This window comes from Capricornis sumatraensis, chromosome 10, assembly GCF_032405125.1.
Source record: "Capricornis sumatraensis isolate serow.1 chromosome 10, serow.2, whole genome shotgun sequence".
In the NCBI taxonomy this organism is placed as follows: Eukaryota; Metazoa; Chordata; class Mammalia; order Artiodactyla; family Bovidae; genus Capricornis; species Capricornis sumatraensis.
Genome location: NC_091078.1, coordinates 105,822,389 through 105,843,987, shown reverse-complemented (window position 1 = coordinate 105,843,987; position 21,599 = coordinate 105,822,389). Strand labels below are relative to the sequence as shown.

Here is a 21,599-nt window from a genome sequence, read left to right as displayed (position 1 = left end):
GCCTGGCCCCTTCGTTCAGCCATCCCGCCGCGCCCTGTCTGAACTCGGACGCCGCGCCTCGTGCTCCCGGTCCGGCGGGAGGCGCCGGGAGACTACAGCCCCCACAATGCCCCGCGGCCCGCGCCGGGATTGGCTGGACTCCGAGCGGCCGCCAATAGGACGCGGCTTTGTTGGCAGGTGGCGCCGGTCCCGTAAGCGCCGGCGCTCCTGAGCCGCCTCCCGCCATGGGCAGCGCCGAGAGCCGCGAGGGCCGCAGGGCGTCGTTCGGGATGGACGAGGAGGAGCGGGTCCGGGTGCTGCAGGGCATCCGGGTGAGCGGGCGGCCGGCGGGAGGGCGTTTGGAGGCGTGCCGTCTCTCGGCCGCGAGAGGGCCGCGAGGGGGAGGGCGCCTCCGGCCTGGTCTCCTCCGGGTGACGGGATGGGCGGGGATGGGGGCGGGGCTCCGTTGCCCGGAATCGCCCCGGATCCGCGTCCTCGCCGCCTTCGGACGGCGACGCCTGTAAGAGGACGACGAGCTGCACCCCTTGAGTTCCGGAGCAGCGCTGCCGACCTGACTGAGCAGCTCCCGGGCCAGCCCCTCCCGGCCCCCGCCCCCCGGTCGCTGGCCTCAAGGCCTCCCCGTCCGTCGAGGTGCGACCTGCTCCGCTCGCGACCCCCGCACGCGGCGGTGTTCGCGCCTCCAGTTTCCCTCAAATCCGCTCCTCAGTTCTTGCGGTTGAGGTCTCGCCTCCGCGTCCTTCCGTGACAAGGTCTGAAGCGTCTGCCCCCGCGGCCGCACGCGGGTTTTTGCCGTGGCCCTCCCCACTGTTCGAAACTTAGGCGCAGGCTTTAGTTGCTGATTGTGCTTCCTGCCGCAGTGTCTCCGCCTTGAGGCCGAAGCTCTTGTCCGACCACAGCGTCCCCACGCTCACGTTTGAGTCCTCAGCGCGGGCCATGGGCTCTGGTGCACCCTTTGCGGGTATCCCGTCAGCTAATTCTCCGTGGCCCTCTGAGAAGTCGGCTTCTGTTGGCCCATTTTGTGGATGGAGGACAGCCGAGGCGCTGAGGCTTGAAGCACTTCTCACGTCAAGCTAGCAAGCTGGCACTGAGCGAGGCCGACTCCAGGAGCCCCCTTCCTCCTGCACCTGTGCCTCGCATGTCGTGGGTGCTTTTAGACCGGTGCTGAGTGATTAAATGGAGAACCCAGTGAAGCAGGCACCAAGTGTCCATGGAAGGCACCCAGCCAGGGCCTTGGTGAATTCACTAATTAGGGACGTGGCTCAGAAAAGGAAGTCAGGCGCTCTGACTTCTCCAGAGATGCTCGTTACCTGTGTGACCTGGAGTGAACAGCTTTATCTTTTGAGTCTCAGTCACTACACCTTTTTCTTTTTTTAAAAAGGAGACGCTGTAATCATCCTTCATGCTCCCTAGGATAAGATGATATGTGTCCATGTGTTCAGAAAAAGTACAGTGTTTTGTGGGGTCCTCTATTCTCTGCCTAGCCTACTTAGCATTTTTGGTGCTTACTAGGTGTTACCCAGTCTTGACCTGACTTGAGGCAAAGACAAAATGGGGAGAAGACGGCTCAGCTCCTTTTGGGAGGAGAGAGGCAGACCTGAGCCAGAAAGATGCCCCAGGCTCCGTCTGGGCACTCGCCCCACTGTTGTTACCTGGTTTGGGATTGTTGGAAAATTTGGTCAGCCAGAGGCTTCCGAGGGAACTCCTTTAAGTTGATAGAGGAGCATCATCTCTGGGGTTTTATGACAGATGGGTACATGTTTTAGCTATAAATTTTCCTTAAAACTGGAGAATCAGGCTTAGAGAGGTTAGGGAACTTCTTTAAAGTGTTACTTCTGGGACTTTAACCCAGATCTTTCCAGGACAAGCAATAGCATTTTCTCACAACTCCAAGCTCCAACCCACGTACGTCCCCAGTGATACATAAGGCGCTGTGAAAATCGTGACAGCCTCTGGCTAGGCATGGCACTAGTGCCCTGCTTATTTCTACCAGAAACTGTTTCAACTAGAGGGAACTTTGGGCACACTCACCAGGGAACGACCTGTGCAGAGGCATACAGGTGGGCGAGGGCCCCAAGCTGGGAGAGCCCTTTCTCTCCTCTCTTCCTCCCTCTGTTCTTCCTCCATTCCTTCCATCTGTCCATCCATCTGTCCATCCACTCGTGTGCCTGGCTTGAGAGGGAAGCCAGAGAAAGGAGGTGATGGCACTGCAGTGGTTGGCATAAGGTTTTCGTGCAGCCAAGTGACTTGAGGTTGAGGAGTCCACCTTGTCTTTAAGCAGGTGAGTAAACATCACTGGAATAGGTTACTGGATAAATCAAATGAGAAATTAATGTAATAGAAAGTGGATGTGAAAGAAGAACGCCTGCCTGCTCCTTCAGATGAAGTTAAACATTTCTAAAGACCTCTTGTATTTAATCCCCCAAGCCTAGTCCTGGAAAGCCCTCTAGTTCCCTTGAAATTATGTGCCAAGGCCCTGCTAGTTTGCACACTTTAGTTGCTCAGTCGTGTCCGACTCTCTGTGACCCCATGGACTGCACACTTACTGGCATTAATTTACGTATTGAGTTCAAGCCCCAATTCCAAGGAAGGTAAGTTTTAATTAATGCAAAATGCTGCAATTATATTCACTTCCATTTTTTCTGAGCAAGCATGTGTGAAATACATAAAGATGTCATTTCAGTTAGTATGTTTAATGTCATCCTCCGGTAAGAGGAGGTATGCACGTGGCCAGAATGTCCTGTATGAGACTGTTCCCGGGGCCCCCTCGCATGGCTAGTTTAGGTGACTCAGTAAAGTTGGCTGCCTGTCAGCATGTTCAGTTCAGTTTGGTTCAGTCCCTCAGTCGTGTCTGGCTCTTTGCGACCCCATGGACTGCAGCACACCAGGCTTCCCTGTCTATCACCAACTCCCGGAGCTTGCTCAAACTCATGTCCATTGAGTCAGTGATGCCATCCAACCATCTCATCTTCTGTCGTACCCTTCTCCTGCCTTCAATCTTTCCCAGCATGAGGATCTTTTCCAATGAGTCTGTTCTTCACATTAGGTGGCCAGAGTATTGGAGTTTCAGCTTCAGCATCAGTCCTTCCAATGAATATTCAGGACTGATTTCCTTTAGGATGGACTGGTTGGATCTCCTTGGAGTCCAAGGGACTCTCAAGAGTCTTTTCCAACACCACAGTTCAAAAGCATCAGTTCTTCCACACTCAACTTTCTTTATGGTCGAACTCTCACATTGATACACAACTCCTGGAAAAATCATAGCTTTGACTAGACGGACCTTTGTCAGCAAAGTGATGTTTTTGCTTTTTAATATGCTATCTAGGTTGGTCATAGCTCTACTTCAAGGAACAAGCAGCTTAATTTCATGGCTACAGTCACCATCTGCAGTGATTTTGGAACCCAAGAAAATAAAGTCTGTCAATGTTTCCGTTGTTGCCCCATCTATTTGCCAGGAAGTGATGGGACCGGATACCATGATCTTAGTTTTTTGAATGTTGAGTTTTAAGCCAGATTTTTCACTCTCCTCTTTCACTTTCATCAAGAGGCTTTTAGTTCCTCTTTGCTTTCTGCCATAAGGGTGGGCTCATCTGCGTATCTGAGGTTACTGATAATTCCATCTTGATTCCAGCTTCTGCTTCTTCCAGCCTGGCATTTTGCATGATGTACTCTGCATAGATGTTAAATAAGCAGGGTGACAAGATACAGCCTTGACATACACCTTTCCCAGTTTGGAACCAGTCTGTTCCATGTCTGGTTCTAACTGTTGCTTCTTGACCTGCATATTTCTCAGGAGGCAGGTAAGGTGGTCTGGTATTCTCATCTCTTTAAGAATGTTTCATAGTTTGGTGTGATCCACACAGTCAAAGGCTTTGCCATAGTCAATAAAGCAAAAACATGTTTTTCTGGAACTCTCTTGCTTTTTCTATGATCCAGGAGATGTTGGCAATTTGATCTCTGGTTCCTCTGCCTTTTCTAAATCCAGCTTAAATATCTGGAAGTTCTCGGTTCACGTACTTTTGAAGCCTGGCTTGGTGAATTTTGAGCATTCCTTTCCTAGCGTGTGAGATGAGTACAATTGTGCAGTAGTTTGAACATTCTTTGGTATTGCCTTTCTTTGGAATTGGAATGAAAACTGACTTTTTCCAGTCCTGTGGCCGCTGCTGAGTTTTCCAAATTTGCTGGCATATTGAGTGCAGCACTTTCACAGCATCATCTTTTAGCATTTGAAAAAGCTCAGGCTGGAATTCCATCACCTCCACTAGTTTTGTTCATAGTGGTGCTTCCTCAGGCCCGCTGGACGTCACCCAGGATGTCTGGTATCTTTGCCTGGAGGTCTGGCTCTAGGTGAGTGAGCACGGTTGTGGCTCTCTGGGTCATTAAGATCTTCTTTGTGTAGCTCTGTTTTCTTGCCAGTATGTAGGCTCTTCCAACCAGTTGACCTCCTCCCTTGCCCAAGTCACTCCCCAAGGCTGCTGCTCTAGCGAAGTCTCCAGGCTCCTTTCACCCTCAGAGCTGCAGCATCTTCACCATGATTCAGTGCTGCAGGAGGCAGGTCTGGAGCACTGCTGAGGGGAAGACCGGAGGGGGTAGTGGCACACGAGGGACAGCCCCCATGTGCCCACACCGGAGCCCGTGTGCCCTCCACGCAGGCTTGGGTGCCACGCTCACCCCACCACCTCAGCAAGTGCTCACTGTGAACTGGGCCGGGCCTGGCAGGCACAACAGGGGACAAAAGCACAAGGTCTGACCCTGTGGAGACCTCAGCCCAGGATGAGGAGCTAAGAAAGAAAAAAAAGAAGAAGGAAAACCCCCTGCAAGGGCCATGAAGGAAACAAAAAGGGAAAGAGTGGTGGGGCCTCCTGGTGGGCTGGTCAGGCAGCGCTCCTGAGGAGGCGATGGCAGTGATGGCCCCGGGCCAGCGGGGAGAGGACTGTCTGTTCTGAGTTGAGCGGTTTCAGGGTGCTGTGCCGTCTGGTCCCCAGGCTGGCCTTGTGAGACCTCATCCCTGTGTCAGAGGTGTGGGAACAGGTTCAAGGAGGGAAGGAACCCCTGGGTACAGCAAAGTTGTGGTCGAGCTGGAAGCTCAGAGTTGCCAGCCCCGTAGCCTGTGTGCTGGCAGCCACACGGGTGGGATGGGAGAGAGGCGGCCAGGTGATGCGGCTGGACAGGTGATGCGGCTGGACAGGTGATGCGGGGCTGCTCACACTTAATGCAACATGGTGGTTCTCCAAACAGGTGGAGCTTTGGAAAGATTTTTATCTGATGATGGTTTTTTTAAAAAATGACTTTGCTGCAATTTATTTTACATATCAGATTCACCATTTCAGTGTTTTTTTTAAAGCAAATTTACAGAGTTGACCAATTGTCGCAATGGAGTTTTAGAACATTACAAAGCCTGAAAAGGTCCCTAGTACCTATTTGCAGTCATTCCCTGTTCCCACTACCTGCACCGTGTAACCACTAAGCCTTCTGCCTCTTTTTTTTTTTTTTTTTGCCTTTTCAGGATATTTCATATAAATACGTCATAGATGTTTCATGTCTGGTTCCCGTCACTGAGAACAGTGGTCCTGGTGTTGGCTCCTCGGCATTGTGTGTCTTAGTAATTCCTCTTTATTGCCAAATGGCATCTCATACGGACTTTCTGGGTTTTATTTATTCAGTCAAACAATGATGGACATTTGAGTTGTTTCTAGTTCTTGACTGTTATGAATAATATTGCTGTGAACATCTGTGTATATGTGTTTTTGTGAACATAATGTTTTCATTTCTCTTGGATAAATATCCTAAGAGTAGAATTGCTAGGTCACTCTGTTTTAAAATTTGGTAAATTAGGTTTAACTTTCTAAGAAACTGTCAAACTGTTTTCTACAGTGACTCAACTGTGCTACGTTTCCCCCAGCAGTGTATGAGATTCCAGTTTCTCCATGTCCTCACCGAACCTTGTTACCCTCTCTTTGTTTATAGCAATTCTAGTTGAGTGAGAAATGGTATCTCGTTGTTTGAATTTGCATTTTCCGAATAACTAATCGTGTTGGATGTTTTTTCTTATGCTTATTTTCCACTCACATATTTTTGGGGTGAAACGTGTATTCAAATCTTTTACCCACTTTTAATAGATTTAATGGGGTTATTTGTCTTTATTATTGAGTCATAAGATTCATTTCTTTATGATGTTATGATTTGCAGATATTTGCAGGTATTTTCTCCCAGTCTGTGGCTTGTCTTCTGATTTTCTTCATGGTGTCTGAAGTACAAATCTATGTAGTTTGGATGCAGTTTAGTTTATTAATGTTTTCCTTTCAGTGGTTGGACTTCGGTCATATCCCAGAAATCTTTGCCTAACCCACGGTTGTGGAAATTTTTGCTGGCTTTTCTTCTAAGAGGTTTATAGTTTTGGCTTTTACATTTATCCATTTTTAGTTAAATTTTGTGGATTTTGTGAAGTAAGGCTGTAAGTCAGGTGTTGGCAGTCTTTCTGTAGATGACCAGAAAGTAAATGCTTGCTGTTTTGCTGAGCAGAACGTCTCTAGCACTCAGCTCGGCCGTTTCATGGTGAAAGCGGCTGTAGGTAGCGTGCGGAATGAGTGGGCGTGGCTGTGACCAGTAAAACCCCATTCATAAAATCAGGTTTTGAGTTGGATTTGGCTCAAGCGCCTGAGCGTGCTGAGCTCTGTCAGTCTCTTTCTTTCTTTTTTTTTCCTATGAAATACTTTTTCCAGCTCCATTGTTGAAAAGACTACGCCTTCCCCATCTGAATTATCTTGGGACCTTGGTGAACATCAGTTGACCGTAAACATAAGGGTTCAGAATTTATATCTTGACTCTCAATCCTGTTTAAATTCCACTGATCTGTACGCTATACGTCCGTCTTTTTGCCGGTACAAAACTGTCATGATTGTCGAAGCTTTGTGGAAAGTTTCAAAATAGGGAAGTATAAAACTCCAATTTTGTTCCTTTTTTCCCAACAATTGTTTGGCTGTTTTAAGTCCTTTGCGTGTCCACACGTATATTAAGCCCAATTTGTCAGCTTCTGTAAAAAGCTTATTGGGATTTTGATGGGGTTTGTGTTGAATCTATAAGATTATGTTGGGAGAATTGTCACTTTAACACTATGGAGTCTTCTAGTCTGTGAATGTGAAATCTCTTTTTCTTTATTTAGATCTTTTCAAGTTTTTCTCAGTGGTGTTTTATACTTTCAGTGTATAAGGCTTACACTTCTTTAAAAATTATTCCCAAGCATTTCATTCTTTATGATGCTATTATGAATGGCATTGTTTCCTTAATTTCATTTGTGAATCCTTCGTTGCTAGCATATGGAAATGCAGTTCATTTTCGTATATTGATCTTGTGTCCAGCACCTTTGCTGAGCTCATTCATTACCTCTAATAGGGTTTTCTGGTGTGTGTGTATTCCTTAGGGTTTATGTAGGTACGATCGTGGTGCCTGCAAAATGAAGGCAGTTCTTTCTTCTCTGTCTGGATGCCCTTGCTTGCTTTCTCCTGTCCTGTTGTGTTGGCTAGAGCGCCCACTACAGTATTGAGAGAAGTGGTGAGGACACATGTCTTGCTGCTGAATTCAGGGAGAAAACATTGTCTTATACCACTGAGTATGTTAGCTGTGTGCTTTTCATAGCCACTCTTTATCAGATTGGCGATTTTATCTTTTAATATTCTCCGTCACCCCTTCCTCTGCGTCCTTAGAGCCTGCTTTTCTTCCGTAAGCTTGGGGAGTGCAGGCACCTTGCTCACAAGCTTCCGGATCGTTAGTGCGCGCGTTGCATTGTGTGGTCGGATTGGCGACTCGACGATCATTTTCATCCAAGCTGGCGACCTGTGACCTGAGAGCCTCTCTCCCGCTTTTCATGCTTTCAAGGCTTCACTCTTCCTCGTGTGTGCAGCAGACTTCCTTTTCCACCTCGCCGTTGCCCCGTGACGTGCATCTCGAATGTCTGCAACCATCAGCACTCCTGATTGTGTCCCGTCACATCACCCTTTGGTTTAGCACCTGTTAGGATCAGCGTGAAGCGCAGGAGAGGCTGGGGACCTGGCCTGGAGCCTGACCCCCAGGGGCCACGGCTCCCTCTTGTGTGCGGGGCAGGGCTGCGCTCAGCACAGGTGCCCCACTGGCTTGATCGCGAGCCCTCCCCACTCTTGCCCTGCTCAGCGCCGACCACTGGTGAGAGCTGTGGATGGCTCACAACAGGAAACACCGACCAGGACAGCCGGGAGTCGGCTCACCCAGTTCTCCCCAGCTTCGCTGCGAGCACACTTGTGCCGCGTCTGGGTGTGGAGTCTGGCAGTGTGGCTTGGGTGCTGGTCCCAGGCCGGACACTTTCCAGGTGGGCTCTCCTCGGTGCTCCCAGAACACGACATCTCCCGGTGCTGAGGTCTCTGGACACAAAGGAGCTGATTCTGCAGGGGAGCAGGGCGCTTTTGGTCCCTCCCTCAGACCCCAGCTGTTGAGGACAAGGGTCGTCCTGAAGGTGGATGGTGCCCTTGTTCCTCGGCTTGGGCTCCCAGACTCGCTGTGTGTGGGGGCAGCGGAGCTGGCGATCAGGGCACCTCTGGCCGCCCAGTAAGGTCCTCTGGGTAGTACCGTGGTGTAACCAGTAATGAGTTTACATGGTGTGAGCACCCAGGTGACTGTGGGTGTGTCCCTCATGGAAGGTGAAGTTCCATGCTGACACCTGTGACTGCAGCGCCCTGCTGATCTTCCTGGGCCAATGGCCAGTTAGTGTGGACATAAGGGGGCTGCCCACTTGGCTCCTGTAGGCTCACCTCGAGTCCACTTGCTCTCTGGGCCCCGCGGGTCCCACCCCGGAGGGAGGTCACTGTGCATCTCCTGCGGTCCCCCTGGTTTCCAGGATCCCGCTGCCGTCCCTGAAGAGCGGTTCCTGTTCAGCCCTCCTTCCTTCCTGCAACCCGCCCCGGCCACCTCCTTCGTCCTTGCTTGTGAGCTGTTGGTGACTGGATTCTAAAGCCAGCCCAGAGCTGTCCCAACGCTGCTGCCGGGTCTCCCTGCGGTTCCCCTGGGCTCACTTGTCCCTCTGCCCCTCTGGAACGCGACATGTTCCTCACGTGTGAAGCTCCATCCCAGCCAGTCCTCACCTGGAGGCTGGGTGCGCTTTTGCTCTATGTCCAGTGACAGCTCTGCGTCTCCCCTCCCACCTGCTTCTGTCTCAGCCTCTCCTCTTTCCCCTCAGGAACACTCGATCTCCCTCCTTCCCCTGGATCTCTGGTAAATTGTTCTTTCTCCCAACAGGCTTGCCTCCCACAAATCTCTCCTTGCGGTGCTAGCAGGGTCATGTGTTTTGAAAAGGCAGATTTTACTTGTGGGCAGGTATCAGGCAGTGGTGATAGAATCCAGACCGCTGCAATGGAGGTTCCTTCCTTGCAAGTCCAGCGGCCTTGCTCTCAAAGGCAGCCCCACCAGCTGCTGGGTCAGTGATCACCCCAAGGTTACTGCCAAGGACGCAGCCCGCTTCTGTCTCATCCTCAGGTGCTTCCCGTGGCCTCCAGCGGCCCCCAGGCCTGACTCCCGGGGCCTGTGTGTGCTGGTGCCACCTTCTGCCATCGCCCGCCCCTTGGGGAGGGTCTGTGCCCCTGCCCTGCCGTTTCACGCCTCTGTGCCCCTCTGTATGTATGCAGGACTCGCCCCCATCCTTGGGGAATTTCTTCCTCGGGCTCAGGACCTGTTCACAGGTTTCCTCTGCTCTGTCAGAGGTCACCATCCCAGGTCCTGCAGGCTCTGCTCTGCGGGGAGGGAGCTCTGCTCCTGGGCTCTGGCTCCAGCATGGGGCCCGGAGCCAGGTTCACAGGCAGGACCCTTGGACAGGGGTTTAAGCCCCGGCTCCTTACTTCTTGAATGAAACCATCAGCCCAGGAACTTCAGGGTATTCACAACATTTTGAAACTTGGAGGCTTTGCATCAATTCACTTTTCAGTTCTTTGGGGTAAACATCAAAAGACTGGTCTGCATTTCCTTGTGGCAACCCTTGGCTAGAGCTGTGAGGCCGCTGCCCTCCCTGGGGCCTTGCTCTCACCGCCGTCCCTGCCCCGCTGTACTGCCAGGCCGCCTCGTCTGTTTTTGTCACCTGCAGGGCCCCTGGGGTGCTGGCAGCCAGCGCCCTCCAGGACTCTTCTTGTCTAGATTCTTGGATTTAATCTGTGGATCTAATTTCAGCTCCCAGAAAACTGAAGGAATAGCCAACAAAATCTCCACGGCAACTGCTGCAGCAAAGCAGAGGCATCTTCTTAGAGTCGCAGGAGGGCAGCGCCACCTGGGGCTGGATGTGGGCCCCAGGAGCCTCCGACAGACGGGCCTTGTCGGGAGCCTGTGCGGTGCTCGGCTGCTTGCAGGAGCCGTGGGCCAGGGAAGGAGGGTGCGGCCGGCGGGGCCCAGAGGGTCCTCGGAAGATGGTGCCTGAGCGGCCGTGGTGTGAAGGCCCCCGCCCCGCGGAGGCCGTGCAGACGTCACCTGGGGCACCCAGAGCCTTACTTGATGCGAAGAACAGTGCTTAGAAAGCGGCCTCCTTGCAGCTGCCTCTCACACGAGTCTAGAGGGGTCGCTTTCTCAGACTAAAAGCTGTTGATTTTCGTGTTGATGTTTTCCTAATTAAGTAGGCTGCTGGTGAACACAGGTGTGCTCCGCCTTCCACTGCCTGCCTTGGGCTCAGTAAAGCACCGTCCGTGGCAGGAGAGGTGGCTTGCAGACCTCCTCCTGGGGCCTGCCCTGCTGTGTGAGCTGACTTGTCCGCTGGCCGCCACCCAGCTCCCCGTGGCTGCCCTCACCGAGCACCCCTGAGGGCCCGCACACGCCTTTGTCTGTTTAGTGGGGTGGGCCAGGCCAGGAGCCTGGCAGGTGGAGGTGCCCACTGCCTGGGCCGGGCTGGTCACATCCCTGTCTTTCAGGGGAGCCCCTGGCACCTGCCGGGTCGAGTTCCTCCCACAGCTGGGAGCTGCCGCCCCTTCCAGACTGTGGGGACGCCTCACCCTCCCTCTAGGCTGCCCCGTGCTCTGAGGCCGCGGCGCCCCTAGCTTCTTGCCCCAGGTTTGCCACCCGCCGTGGCGTTTTCCCATGGATAGAAACTGCTGGGCTGGACCAAGGACGTGCACACACACTGGTTCTGTGCTCAGTGAGGATGCGCCCTCCCCAGCCGGGGGGGTCACTTGCCCCTCACCCGTCGAAGGCTGTGGGATGCATCTGTGTTTACAGGCCAGCAGTTGCCGCCTTCCTGAACCCTTCCAGGCGCTCCCAAGCCTCCATGACGTGCCACCTCCCCGTTTCTGTAGGAACGATGCCCCGCTGTGCGCCGTGCTGTGGGTCACCCCGCTCTGCACCTGTGTCTAGCCGGGTGTGCGGTCTCTTCACCGAGGGCCTTGGGGCTGCCCTGTGTGGCTCAGCGTGTGACCGCCCACACCATGAGTTACTGCCATGCCACAGATGGGCACACGGAGCAGATAGGGTTCCCTGCCCGAGGCCAGGCAGCTAGGGGTTGCTTGGTTGGCTTCTGACCCAGGCCCATCTGGCCCCGCAGCCCCTGTCCTCGCCCTGCACTGGCCGCTTTGGTGTGCTGGGCCCCATTTCTGGGTGTGGAACAGGAAGCTTCCAGAAGGGGGCAGTGGGTCAGGGCCCCACAACTGGATGTGGGCAGGCTCCTCCTTGCCAGCGCTGCTTGGGGTTGGGCCCTCTGCCCCCTGACCACGCCCAGCTCCCCGTGACCAGCTCCGACCGCACAGTGACTGCTGGGCCTCGGGCACCGAGTCCCCAGGCCTGCCTGCTCTGGGGCCTCCGTTCTGGCTCTCTTGGTGCAGGGAGCGCTGCCCAGATGGTGTTTATTCTCGCATGACTACTGTGTGTGTGTCTGTGTATTTGTTGATTAAAAATATTCCTTGCTTTATTTTGCACCAACATTAAAAAATATTACGAATCTCCTTCCACTGAGAAGCTTGCCAATGTTTTCCTTCACCCTTCGCTCACCAGGTGGTGCAGTTTGGTGGGTCCCCCTGGGGGCCTGGGATGAGGAAACCAGAGCCCACCTCCCCTGTGCAGAGCTCCCCCACCCACCACAGCCTCTCTGCTCCCAGGCTCAGTGGGCTTTAGGTCTTGGTCCTCCTCTCCAGCCTGGTCATCTGGTCTACCTCCTCCTAACAGCTTCCATCAGGCACTCAGACACGCTGGGTTTGGTTCCTCTCAGAGGTCTGCACTCATCCCTCTCCTCGGGATGAGATCTTTTTCCCCTGATGCTATAGATGTGAGCCTGGCAGGCCGCCTCATTTCAGGGCAGGGTGTCCCCATGAGTGCTCTCTCCTCTGAGGGGTCTTCCTACCGTCCCCCACGTGTGCCCAGCCCTGCAGGACTGTATTTTATTCTTTCTCAGCACTCACCACTCACATGCTTCTTGAATTTTAACGATGTTAGTTTTGAAATGGAGATATCAGATACTATGTGGAAAAACCCACCGCTCACCCTGTTCCGCCTGTCAGTCCCTGTCTCAGCCCTCACCCAGCCCCGAGGCAGCGCGCCGCCTCCATCCCTGGAGGGCTGCCTGTTCTGCGTGTTTCACACGAGGAGGGTGTACAGTGTGCGGACTCCTCCATTAAGCGGGATGCCCTCAGGTCACCGTGCTGTGGCCTGTGTGAATTCTTCATCCCCTTTTGTGGCTAATGCTCCATTATTTCTACTCATCCTTCATGCCAGTTGGTGAGTTTTTCCCGCCTCTGCCTGTCACGGGTGACACAGATGTGAACACAGGTGGATGGACATGTGAGTTTTTCCACCTCTGCCTGTCACGGGTGATACTGATGTGAACACCCGTGGATGGACATGTGAGTTTTTCCACCTCTGCCTGTCACAGGTGACACTGATGTGAACACAGGTGGATGGACATGTGAGTTTTTCCACCTCTGCCTGTCACAGGTGACACTGATGTGAACACAGGTGGATGGACATGTGAGTTTTTCCCACCTCTGCCTGTCACAGGTGACACTGATGTGAACACAGGTGGATGGACATGTGAGTTTTTCCCACCTCTGCCTGTCACGGATGATGCTGCTGTGAACACAGGTGGATGGACATGTGAGTTTTTCCCGCCTCTGCCTGTCACGGATGACACTGATGGGAACACAGGTGGATGGACATGTGAGTTTTTCCCGCCTCTGCCTGTCAACGGATAACGCTGATGTGAACACAGGTGGATGGACATGTGAGTTTTTCCACCTCTGCCAGTCACAGATGACGCTGATGTGAACACAGGTGGATGGACATGTGAGTTTTTCCCGCCTCTGCCTGTCACGGATGACACTGATGGGAACACAGGTGGATGGACATGTGAGTTTTTCCCGCCTCTGCCTGTCAACGGATAACACTGATGTGAACACAGGTGGATGGACATGTGAGTTTTTCCCACCTCTGCCTGTCACGGATGATGCTGCTGTGAACACAGGTGGATGGACATGTGAGTTTTTCCCGCCTCTGCCTGTCATGGATGACACTGATGGGAACACAGGTGGATGGACATGTGAGTTTTTCCCGCCTCTGCCTGTCAACGGATAACGCTGATGTGAACACAGGTGGATGGACATGTGAGTTTTTCCACCTCTGCCAGTCACAGATGACGCTGATGTGAACACCCGTGGATGGACATGTGAGTTTTTCCCGCCTCTGCCTGTCACGGGTGACACAGATGTGAACACAGGTGGATGGACATGTGAGTTTTTCCACCTCTGCCTGTCACGGGTGATGCTGATGTGAACATAAGTTGATGGACATGTGAGTTTTTCCCGCCTCTGCCTGTCACGGATGACGCTGATGTGAGCTCACACGTGCAGATGAGTGTGAGCGTGAGTTTGCATTCTCTTGAGTGGTACCGGAGCGGAGCGGCCAGGCCCAATGGAGACGCTGTGTTAAATTTTCGAGGAACTTGCAGACTGTTTCCGTGGCGATGGCACCGTTTATTTGCCACCAGCAGGGTGTTAGAGTTCTGACTTGTGCGTGTCCTGGCCGACACTTGCTACCACCTGACGTTTTTGATTATGGATATTGTAGTGGGTGTGAAGTGATATCTCCTGTGGTTTGAACTTGGCATGTCTCTTTTGAGTAAGGATATTTCATTTGGTTTAAGCCATGTGTGTGTGTTCTTTAAGGACATGATCTTTCAGATTCACTGCCTGTTTTTTAATTCGATTATTTTTCTTTGTATCGTTGAGTTGTAGGAGTTCTTTTTATATTCCAGGTACATATCCTTGTCAGATAGATGATTTGCAAATTCTGTGTATTGTCCCTGACCTTGCTTCCTTGTGTCCTTTGAAAAACAGAATGCTTTAATTTGATGAGTTTCAGTACATTTGTTTTCTCTTTGACTGCGCCTGCTGTCAGTGTCCTATCTGCAAAATCACTGCCAAAGCCAAGGTCATAAAGATTTACCCCTCCAGTTTCTTCTGAGAGTTACATTGTCTTAACTGCTGTGTTTTGGTCTCCAATCCCTTTGGAGTCAGGTTTGGTATATGGTGTGAGGTGGGGGTCTGACTTCATCCTGGTGCACCTGGGTGGCCAGGTGTCCGAGCACCGTCTGTTAACAAGACTCTTCTTTACCCATTAAGTGGTCTTGGCACCTTGTCCATCAGTCAAGCTGAGATCCGTAGGTTTCTTTCTGGACTCTCAGTCCTCTTCCACTGCTGAACTCACTCGGCCTTCTCTTGCCCCGTAGTCATCAATTAGCCATTTGATTAAATACCAGATGGGCTCAATTATTATTATTTTAATTTTAGCTGCTAAAAAAATGTTCATGGTGAAAAACTGCAGCACAAAAGTGCCAGAAGGGACAGTCCTGGCCCACCTGCTCCTGCCCAGGTGTAGGATACGCCTCAGGAGCGTGTGAGGTGCACGTGAGCGGGTGCGCACACTGGAGAACGTGTGTGCGTGTCTGCCTCTAGCTGTGAATCTTTTTTACAAAGTCGAGATACACGGGACGTCCTCTGACACTGACAGGCACGGGCCTTGCTTGCCTTTCTCGATGGTTGTGTGATGTCTCACGGGAAGCACGCCGTGGTTTCTCTAGCCACTGCCTGTCCTGCACGTACGCGTTGTTTCCTCTTCCTGTGCGGGTCCAGCGCCTCTGTGCACGCGGGGAGCACTTTCGTCTCCCAGGCCCCTGAGGCGGAGCTGCTGCCGTGCGCTCCACCCTCAGGTCCTCTTTTCAACACGTCCCTCCCCGTGCTCTGTGATACCATGCCTGTACTGGGCCCTCAGCAAAGTGGCTCAGCACTCTCAGGGGCTGTCACTCGGGCCTCTCCCCTCGCGGGCTGCTTCGCTTAGTCACTGTTTCACGACCCTCTGGCCTGCCTCACTTCCTCCGTGGAGGGAAGCCTTGATGGTCCGGTGGTCATGGGGGAACCAGGGTGGATGAATCAGGCTGTGCTCAATTTTCTGCTGTGAGGGTGGCCCTGGGGGGACTGGGAGGGGCTGAGAACTGGCCCCTGCCCGCGGGGTATTTGCAGACCTTTGGACGAGGCTGGTAGGATGCGAGGCACTTCCCCAGAGTGCACCCATGGCAGCAAGTAATGGAGCCGGCAAAGGGGCTGGGAACCCCCAGGGAGTCAGACTTTGGAGGCCAGTGGGGTTGGATTACAGAGCTTCCACAGGACTGGGGAAGCAGAGAGACAGACTCCTGGAGGGCACAGAAAGGACCTTGTGCACACCAGGGTCCAGGAGAAGGAGCAGCGTCCCCACAAGAGACCGATCCAGACTTGCTGTGAGTGTCTCCTGCGGAGGCGTGGGGTCGACAGAGGCCTGCCGTGGGGTCGGGGCCCCTGGATACACTGGGTGCAGGTCCTGTGAAGGAGGCCGCCATCACTGCCCTTGCCCCTGCCAGGGTTTGTTCTCAGGCCAAACAACAGAGAGGGAACAGCCCCGCCCATCAACAGAAAACTGGATTAAAGGTTTACTGAGCATGGCCCTGCCCATCAGAACAAGAGCCAGATCAGATTCCCCAATGGGAATCAGTCGACTCTCCCAATGGGAAGCTTCTACAAGCCTCTTATCCATCAGAAGGCAGACAGAATGAAAACCACCATCACAGAAAACTAACCAAACTGATCGCATGGACCACAGCCTTGTCTAACTCAGTGAAACTCTGAGCCATGCCGTGTGGGGCCACCCAAGACGGACAGGCCGTGGTGGAGAGAGTTCTGACCAAACGTCCACTGGAGAAGGGAGTGGCAAACCACTTCAGCATTCTTGCCTTGAAAACCCCTGAACAGCATGAAAAGGCAAAAAGATAGGACACTGAAAGATGAACTCCCCAGGCCAGTAGATGCCCAGTATGCTACTGGAGAAGAGTGGAGAAATAGCTCCAGAAAGAATGAAGAGACGGAGCCAAAGCAAAAACAGCACCCAGTTGTGGGTATGACTGGTGATGGAAGTGAAGTCCGATGCTGTAAAGAACAATATTGCATAGGAACCTGGAATGTTAGGCCCATAAATCAAGGTAAATTGCAAGTGGTTAAATAAGAAATGGCAAGAGTGAGTTTTGACATTTTAGGGATCAGTGAATGAAAATGGACCAGAATGGGCTAATTTAATTCAGATGACCGTTATATCTACTACTGTGGGCAAGAATCCCTTAGAAGAAATGGAGTAGTTCTCATAGTCAGCCAAAGAGTCCGAAATGCAGTACTTGGATGCAGTCTCAAAAATGACAGAATGTTCGTTTCCAAGGAAAACCATTCAATATCACGGTAATCCAAGTCTATGACCCGACCCGTAATGCTGAAGAAGCTGAAGCTGAACGGTTTTATGAAGACCTACAAGACCTTCGAGAACTAACACCAAAAAAGATGTCCTTTTCGTTATAGGGGGCGGGAATGCAAAAGTAGGAAGTCAGGAAACACCTGGAGTAACAGGCAAATTTGGCCTTGGAGTACAGACTGAAGCCAGGCAAAGGCTCATAGAGTTTTGCCAAGAGAACGCACTGGTCACAGCAAACACCCGCTTCCAGCAACATGAGTAGACTCTACATGTGGTCATTACCAGGTGGTCAATACCGAAATCAGATGGATTATATTCTTTGCAGCTGAACATGGAGAAGCTCAATACCGTCAGCAAAAACAAGACCAGGAGCTGACTGCGGCTCAACTCATAAACTCCTTATTGCCAAATTCAAACTTAAGTTGAAGAAAGTAGAGAAAACCACAAGACCATTCAGGTATGACCTAAATCAGTGGAGTGGGAGCTGCTGCTGCTGCTAAGTCACTTCAGTCGTGTCCGACTCTCTGTGACCCCATGGACTGCGGCCCACCAGGCTTCTCCGTCCATGGGATTTTCCAGGCGAGAGTGCTGGAGTGGGGCGCCATTGCCTTGTCTCTGGAGTGGGAGAGAAGGTCCTTAGCTTGGTGCTGTCCATGCCAGGACCCTGGGTGCCCCCAGGGAAGGGGGGGAGGGGCAGAGGCAGAGATGTGCACCTGTTCGGGGTGGGGCGCGGGCGTCAGGGCAGGGGCAAGCAGGGAGCTCAGGGTGCCCTGAGTGTGGGGCCAGTGGGTGCAGCCGGGAAGCCAGCCCCAGGAGCCCAGACCTGGGGTGGCATTTGCTGGTGGGTGCCGGGCCTGCACGAGTGGTTCTGCGGGGAATTCAGTGTATTATGGGAGTTGGTCTTGAGGAAGTGGTCTGCTCAGAAATTCGGGGTGTGGGTGAGGGGCGTCTTCACTTCCCCAGGGTTCTGTAATCTAACCGTTCCCCTCAATCCTTACCACAGCTGTCTGAAAACGTGGTTAACCGCATGAAGGAGCCCGGCCAGCCGTCCAGAGTCGGGCCGCTGGCGCCTCCAGCTGCTGCCCTCGGCTCCTCCGGAGGCCGGGAGAAAGGTAGGCCAGGGTGGCGGGTCTGGGCGGGGGTTGCGTGGAGAGTTCCTCCTGGAGACAGCGCCCAGAGCCCTGGGTGGTGCCTGCGGGAAGCGCCTCCCAGGAGCAAGGGACCGGCGCGGGGCGCACTTACTATCTGCAGAGCCTCCGTGACCAGCACTGAGTCTAGGGCAGAGTCCCTGCTGTGCCAGCCTCTCCGCACAGGAGGAGGCAGTGATGGGGTGGCCTTGGTGTCATCCTTGGAGCTCTGGGGTCCTGGCCCTGGGGTCCTGGGATGGTGGTGCTGGGCTCTGGGAGGGTCTGAGTGTGGGACCCCACAGGGTACAGTGTCCCGTGCCTGTGGGACACTGGCGCCCATCAGGGCCCAGTGGCACAGAGCAGAGGGCTCGTTACTCGGGGGCTCCAGGGAGCCGGCGTGGGAGCGGGACTTTGCAGCTCGGCCCTTCGGGTGGAGGGCCGGGCTCAGGTGTGGCGCAGCTGCACCAGTCTCAAGACCACGTGTGGTTTCCTATCTGGAGTGTGCGGTGCAGGGACGGGGCCTGGGCTGCTGGCCGGGCCTCGTGACACCCCGTCCCCTGCACTGTTTGCCTTGGGGCTCCTGACACGCCTTAGGGACTCCCTGCCGGTCCAGTGGCTGGGACTCCGAGCTTCCACTGCACGGGACATGGGTTCAGTCCCTAGTTGAGGAACTAAGATCTGGGAAGCCATGCTAAACGACCGGAAAAGGAAACTGCGCGGTTTTGGATTAACAGAGTGTTTCGATGTCTGACGGTGAGTGAGTGTTGGCTTTCGGAGGCTGGAGAACCGTCAGTGTGGATGGGCTGATCTTAGGGCTTTTTTTATTGTATATTGTAAGGTTTTTATTTATTTGGCTGCACCAGGTCTTGGCTGCAGCCCGTGAGATCTTCCTTGGGTCGTGCGGGATCTTTCCTTGCTGTGCATGGCCTCTATGCTTGCGGTGCGCAGGCCCAGTAGTCGTGGCATCTGGGATCTTAGTTCCCCAACCGGAAATTGAACCTGTGTTCCCTGCATTGCAAGGCGGATTCTTAACCCCTGCGCTGCCTGGGGAGTCCCTGCTTTTACTTTCAAAAGCAGTGTTTGCTTTTACTCTACTGATAAGAAAGTTAAAAGAAGTTAAAATTAAACTTCTTTAATTTTCCTTTTTAATTTATATAAATTTATAATTTATAAAATTTTTTATAATTTTTAAAATAAATTTTCTTACTTTAATTTTTCTAAATAGAAAAAGAAGTTAAAATTAAACCCTTAAGTCACACCATACCCCAAGTGCATGTCAGGAAGTCAGAGATCAAAATATAATGAAGAAACTTTAAATGAAGAAGGGTGGGAAACACGACTGTAAAATTAGAGACAATTTAGAAAAAAATGAGTGAATGAGTGACAGACTGGGGAAGTATGAGCCGTGCTCACCTGCCAAGGGCCGTGGAGCCCTCTGACGGCCGCAGGGAAACGTGCACAGACGGTCGCATCCGTGATGAGGCCCAGCCCCTCGGACGGTCGGCTCACTCATGCTGGCCCCAGCGGCAGGGCCGGCAGGGTGCCATGGAACGTGGCCATGGGGGGCTGGCCACGGGCTCTGCAGAGGGGGCGCACATTACTTTTGTCGTCGTGAGAAAGGAAAACTACGTGGAAAGCGAAAGCGTGATCAATCTTACGTCAGGAAGGCTGTGGGAAGCCAGTCGCTAAGTCCAGGGAGCCTCCGTCAGGCCCACACCGGGCAGCGGCGCCTCCTGCACGCTCCTGGCGAGGCCCTCCAGTGCGCCTGCCTGGCCTTCTGGAGAGGGGTGTGCCCAGCGAGGCCCGGGGCCTGCCGAGCCCCCAGCCTTTGCGGTTGGCAGCTGTGAAGGGCCTGGGAGCGGCACCCCCCACCTTCCTCCCAAAGCCTGGCTCTCCTGCCGAGTCTCCTGCCGGCCCACCTGGCCAAGCGTGGACGTCTGCGAGGGGGCGGAGACGCTGGCCAAGGTCTCCGCCGTGTGGGGTCACTGCAGCTGGGGCCGCGGGGGGACAGAGCCGCACTGTCGCCGCGTGCTGGAGGAAGACAGTGAGCGGGTTTGCCTGGAGACCCCCGGGTTCTTGCTGCAGGAAGGAAGGCTTCCCGCGACAGCCTGAAGCACCGTCACACTCGAGGTGACGCTGGTGGAAAGGTGCGCAGACTTCCTTCCCAGGGGTGCTGGCCACGCTCGGGTCAGAGCCCTGGAGAAGGGGCCCAGGAGACGCAGGCCGCACCCCCGCTGACCTCTCAGCGTGGAGACGGGGAGCTCCCCTCGGCTGGCTGGCCTCCTGGGGAGGGTGCCTGGGTTCCAGCAGCTGAGAGGTCGGAGGGGGCCGTCTGTCACTGCGCTCAGGCGTCCACCCTGCCCAGCGACCCTGCCATCCTGTCTGTGCAGGGTGCAGGCCAGGGGCCTTCAGGGCACCACCCTCCTGACAGCAGGGCAAGGCCATGTTCTGTGTTGGCCTAGGGCACGTCCACCCAGGGGCATCCCCCGGGGCCTCTCCTTGGTGACCACCGTGACCACGTCCATCCCGGGGCGTCCTCCCGGGCCCTCCCCTGGGTGACCACCAAGACCACGTCCATCCCGGGGCATCCTCCCGGGCCCTCCCCTGGGTGACCACTATGACAACATCCATCCAGGGGGCGTCCTCCCGGGCCCTCCCCTGGGTGACCACCATGACCGTGTCCATCTAGGGGGCGTCCTCCCGGGCCCTCTCCTGGGTGACCACCAAGACCACGTCCATCTCGGGGGCGCCCTCCCGGGCCCTCTCCTGGGTGACCACCATGACTGTGTCCACTCAGGGGTATCCCCCCGGGCCCTCTCTAAGTGATGCTGAGCCTCCCTCCGTCCGTGGGTTGCTGCTGACTTTTTCTTGTCCACCCCTGCAGACTCGAAACCACCCAGGCCGGACTGCAGCAGTGGCCGGGGGCCTTCGCAGGTGCAGGTGGACCCCCTTGAGAGGTATGCTGAGGAGCCGCTTGCCCCGGGCCACGCCTTCCTCCCCAGGTGCCGTCTCCTCGCCCAGAGGCTGGGGGTCTGGCCCCTCCCGTTGTCTTACGTTGGTGGGATGCCCGGCCTGCGGTTTAGGTGCCGCTGGTCCTCGTGTGATGAGAGGAGACTCCGGTGGGGGAGGTTAGGGCTCTGTGGCCTTGCGGGTGTGTGCAGCCGTGTTTGGAGGAGCTTGCTCATGGCCTGGCTCCAGGTGTGGGTGCCTCCCCAGCGTGGGCCTTAGCCTGGCGAGCGCCCTGGCCCGGGCAGGGCTGGCAGGCAGCTGCGGAGGCCCTGGGCGCACCGTGTCTCCAGGCCTCAGGGTCCCCGGGGCTGGTGTGGGGTCCTTGCAGTGTGGCTCAGCGAGCCCTCAGCTGGTACTGAGGGGCTCGTCTGCAGCCATGAGGCTGTGCCTCTAATGGACGCAGGCAGCTACCCTCAGGGGGCGGGGGGCCCGGGTCATCCCTGCTGGGCGGTCCCCTCTTCAGGTCAGCGCAGCCACATCCATCCTGTGATCTCAGAAGGACCCACCTTCTGAGAGTGTCTAGTCCCTAATCCCCAGAGGCCTCCAAGCAATTGACCAGAATTAAAAAAAAAATTCTTTTAAGCATTTTAAAAAACGTTCAAGTAACACGTGCTAATGGAAGGCTTAGGATATGTATGAAGTGAAAAAGCCACCCATAGATTCATCAGCCCATATGAACATTTTGGACTATCTCTTTCAAATGTCTTTCTTCCTCTA

At 54.1% G+C, this 21,599-nt stretch overlaps 1 protein-coding gene across 1 annotated transcript in view; it reads left to right on the top strand.

Annotated features, from left to right (window-relative positions):
- The first annotated feature begins 206 nt into the window (after positions 1 to 206).
- The window catches only part of CHCHD6 (coiled-coil-helix-coiled-coil-helix domain containing 6), a 111,401-nt gene continuing 90,008 nt past the window's right edge, over positions 207 to 21,599 (top strand). The window contains exons 1-3 of the mRNA XM_068982929.1: positions 207 to 311; positions 17,750 to 17,858; positions 20,758 to 20,830. Of these exons, the coding sequence (XP_068839030.1) occupies positions 225 to 311; positions 17,750 to 17,858; positions 20,758 to 20,830 (269 nt within the window). The 5' untranslated portion in view covers positions 207 to 224. The remainder of the gene's footprint in view (positions 312 to 17,749; positions 17,859 to 20,757; positions 20,831 to 21,599) is intronic.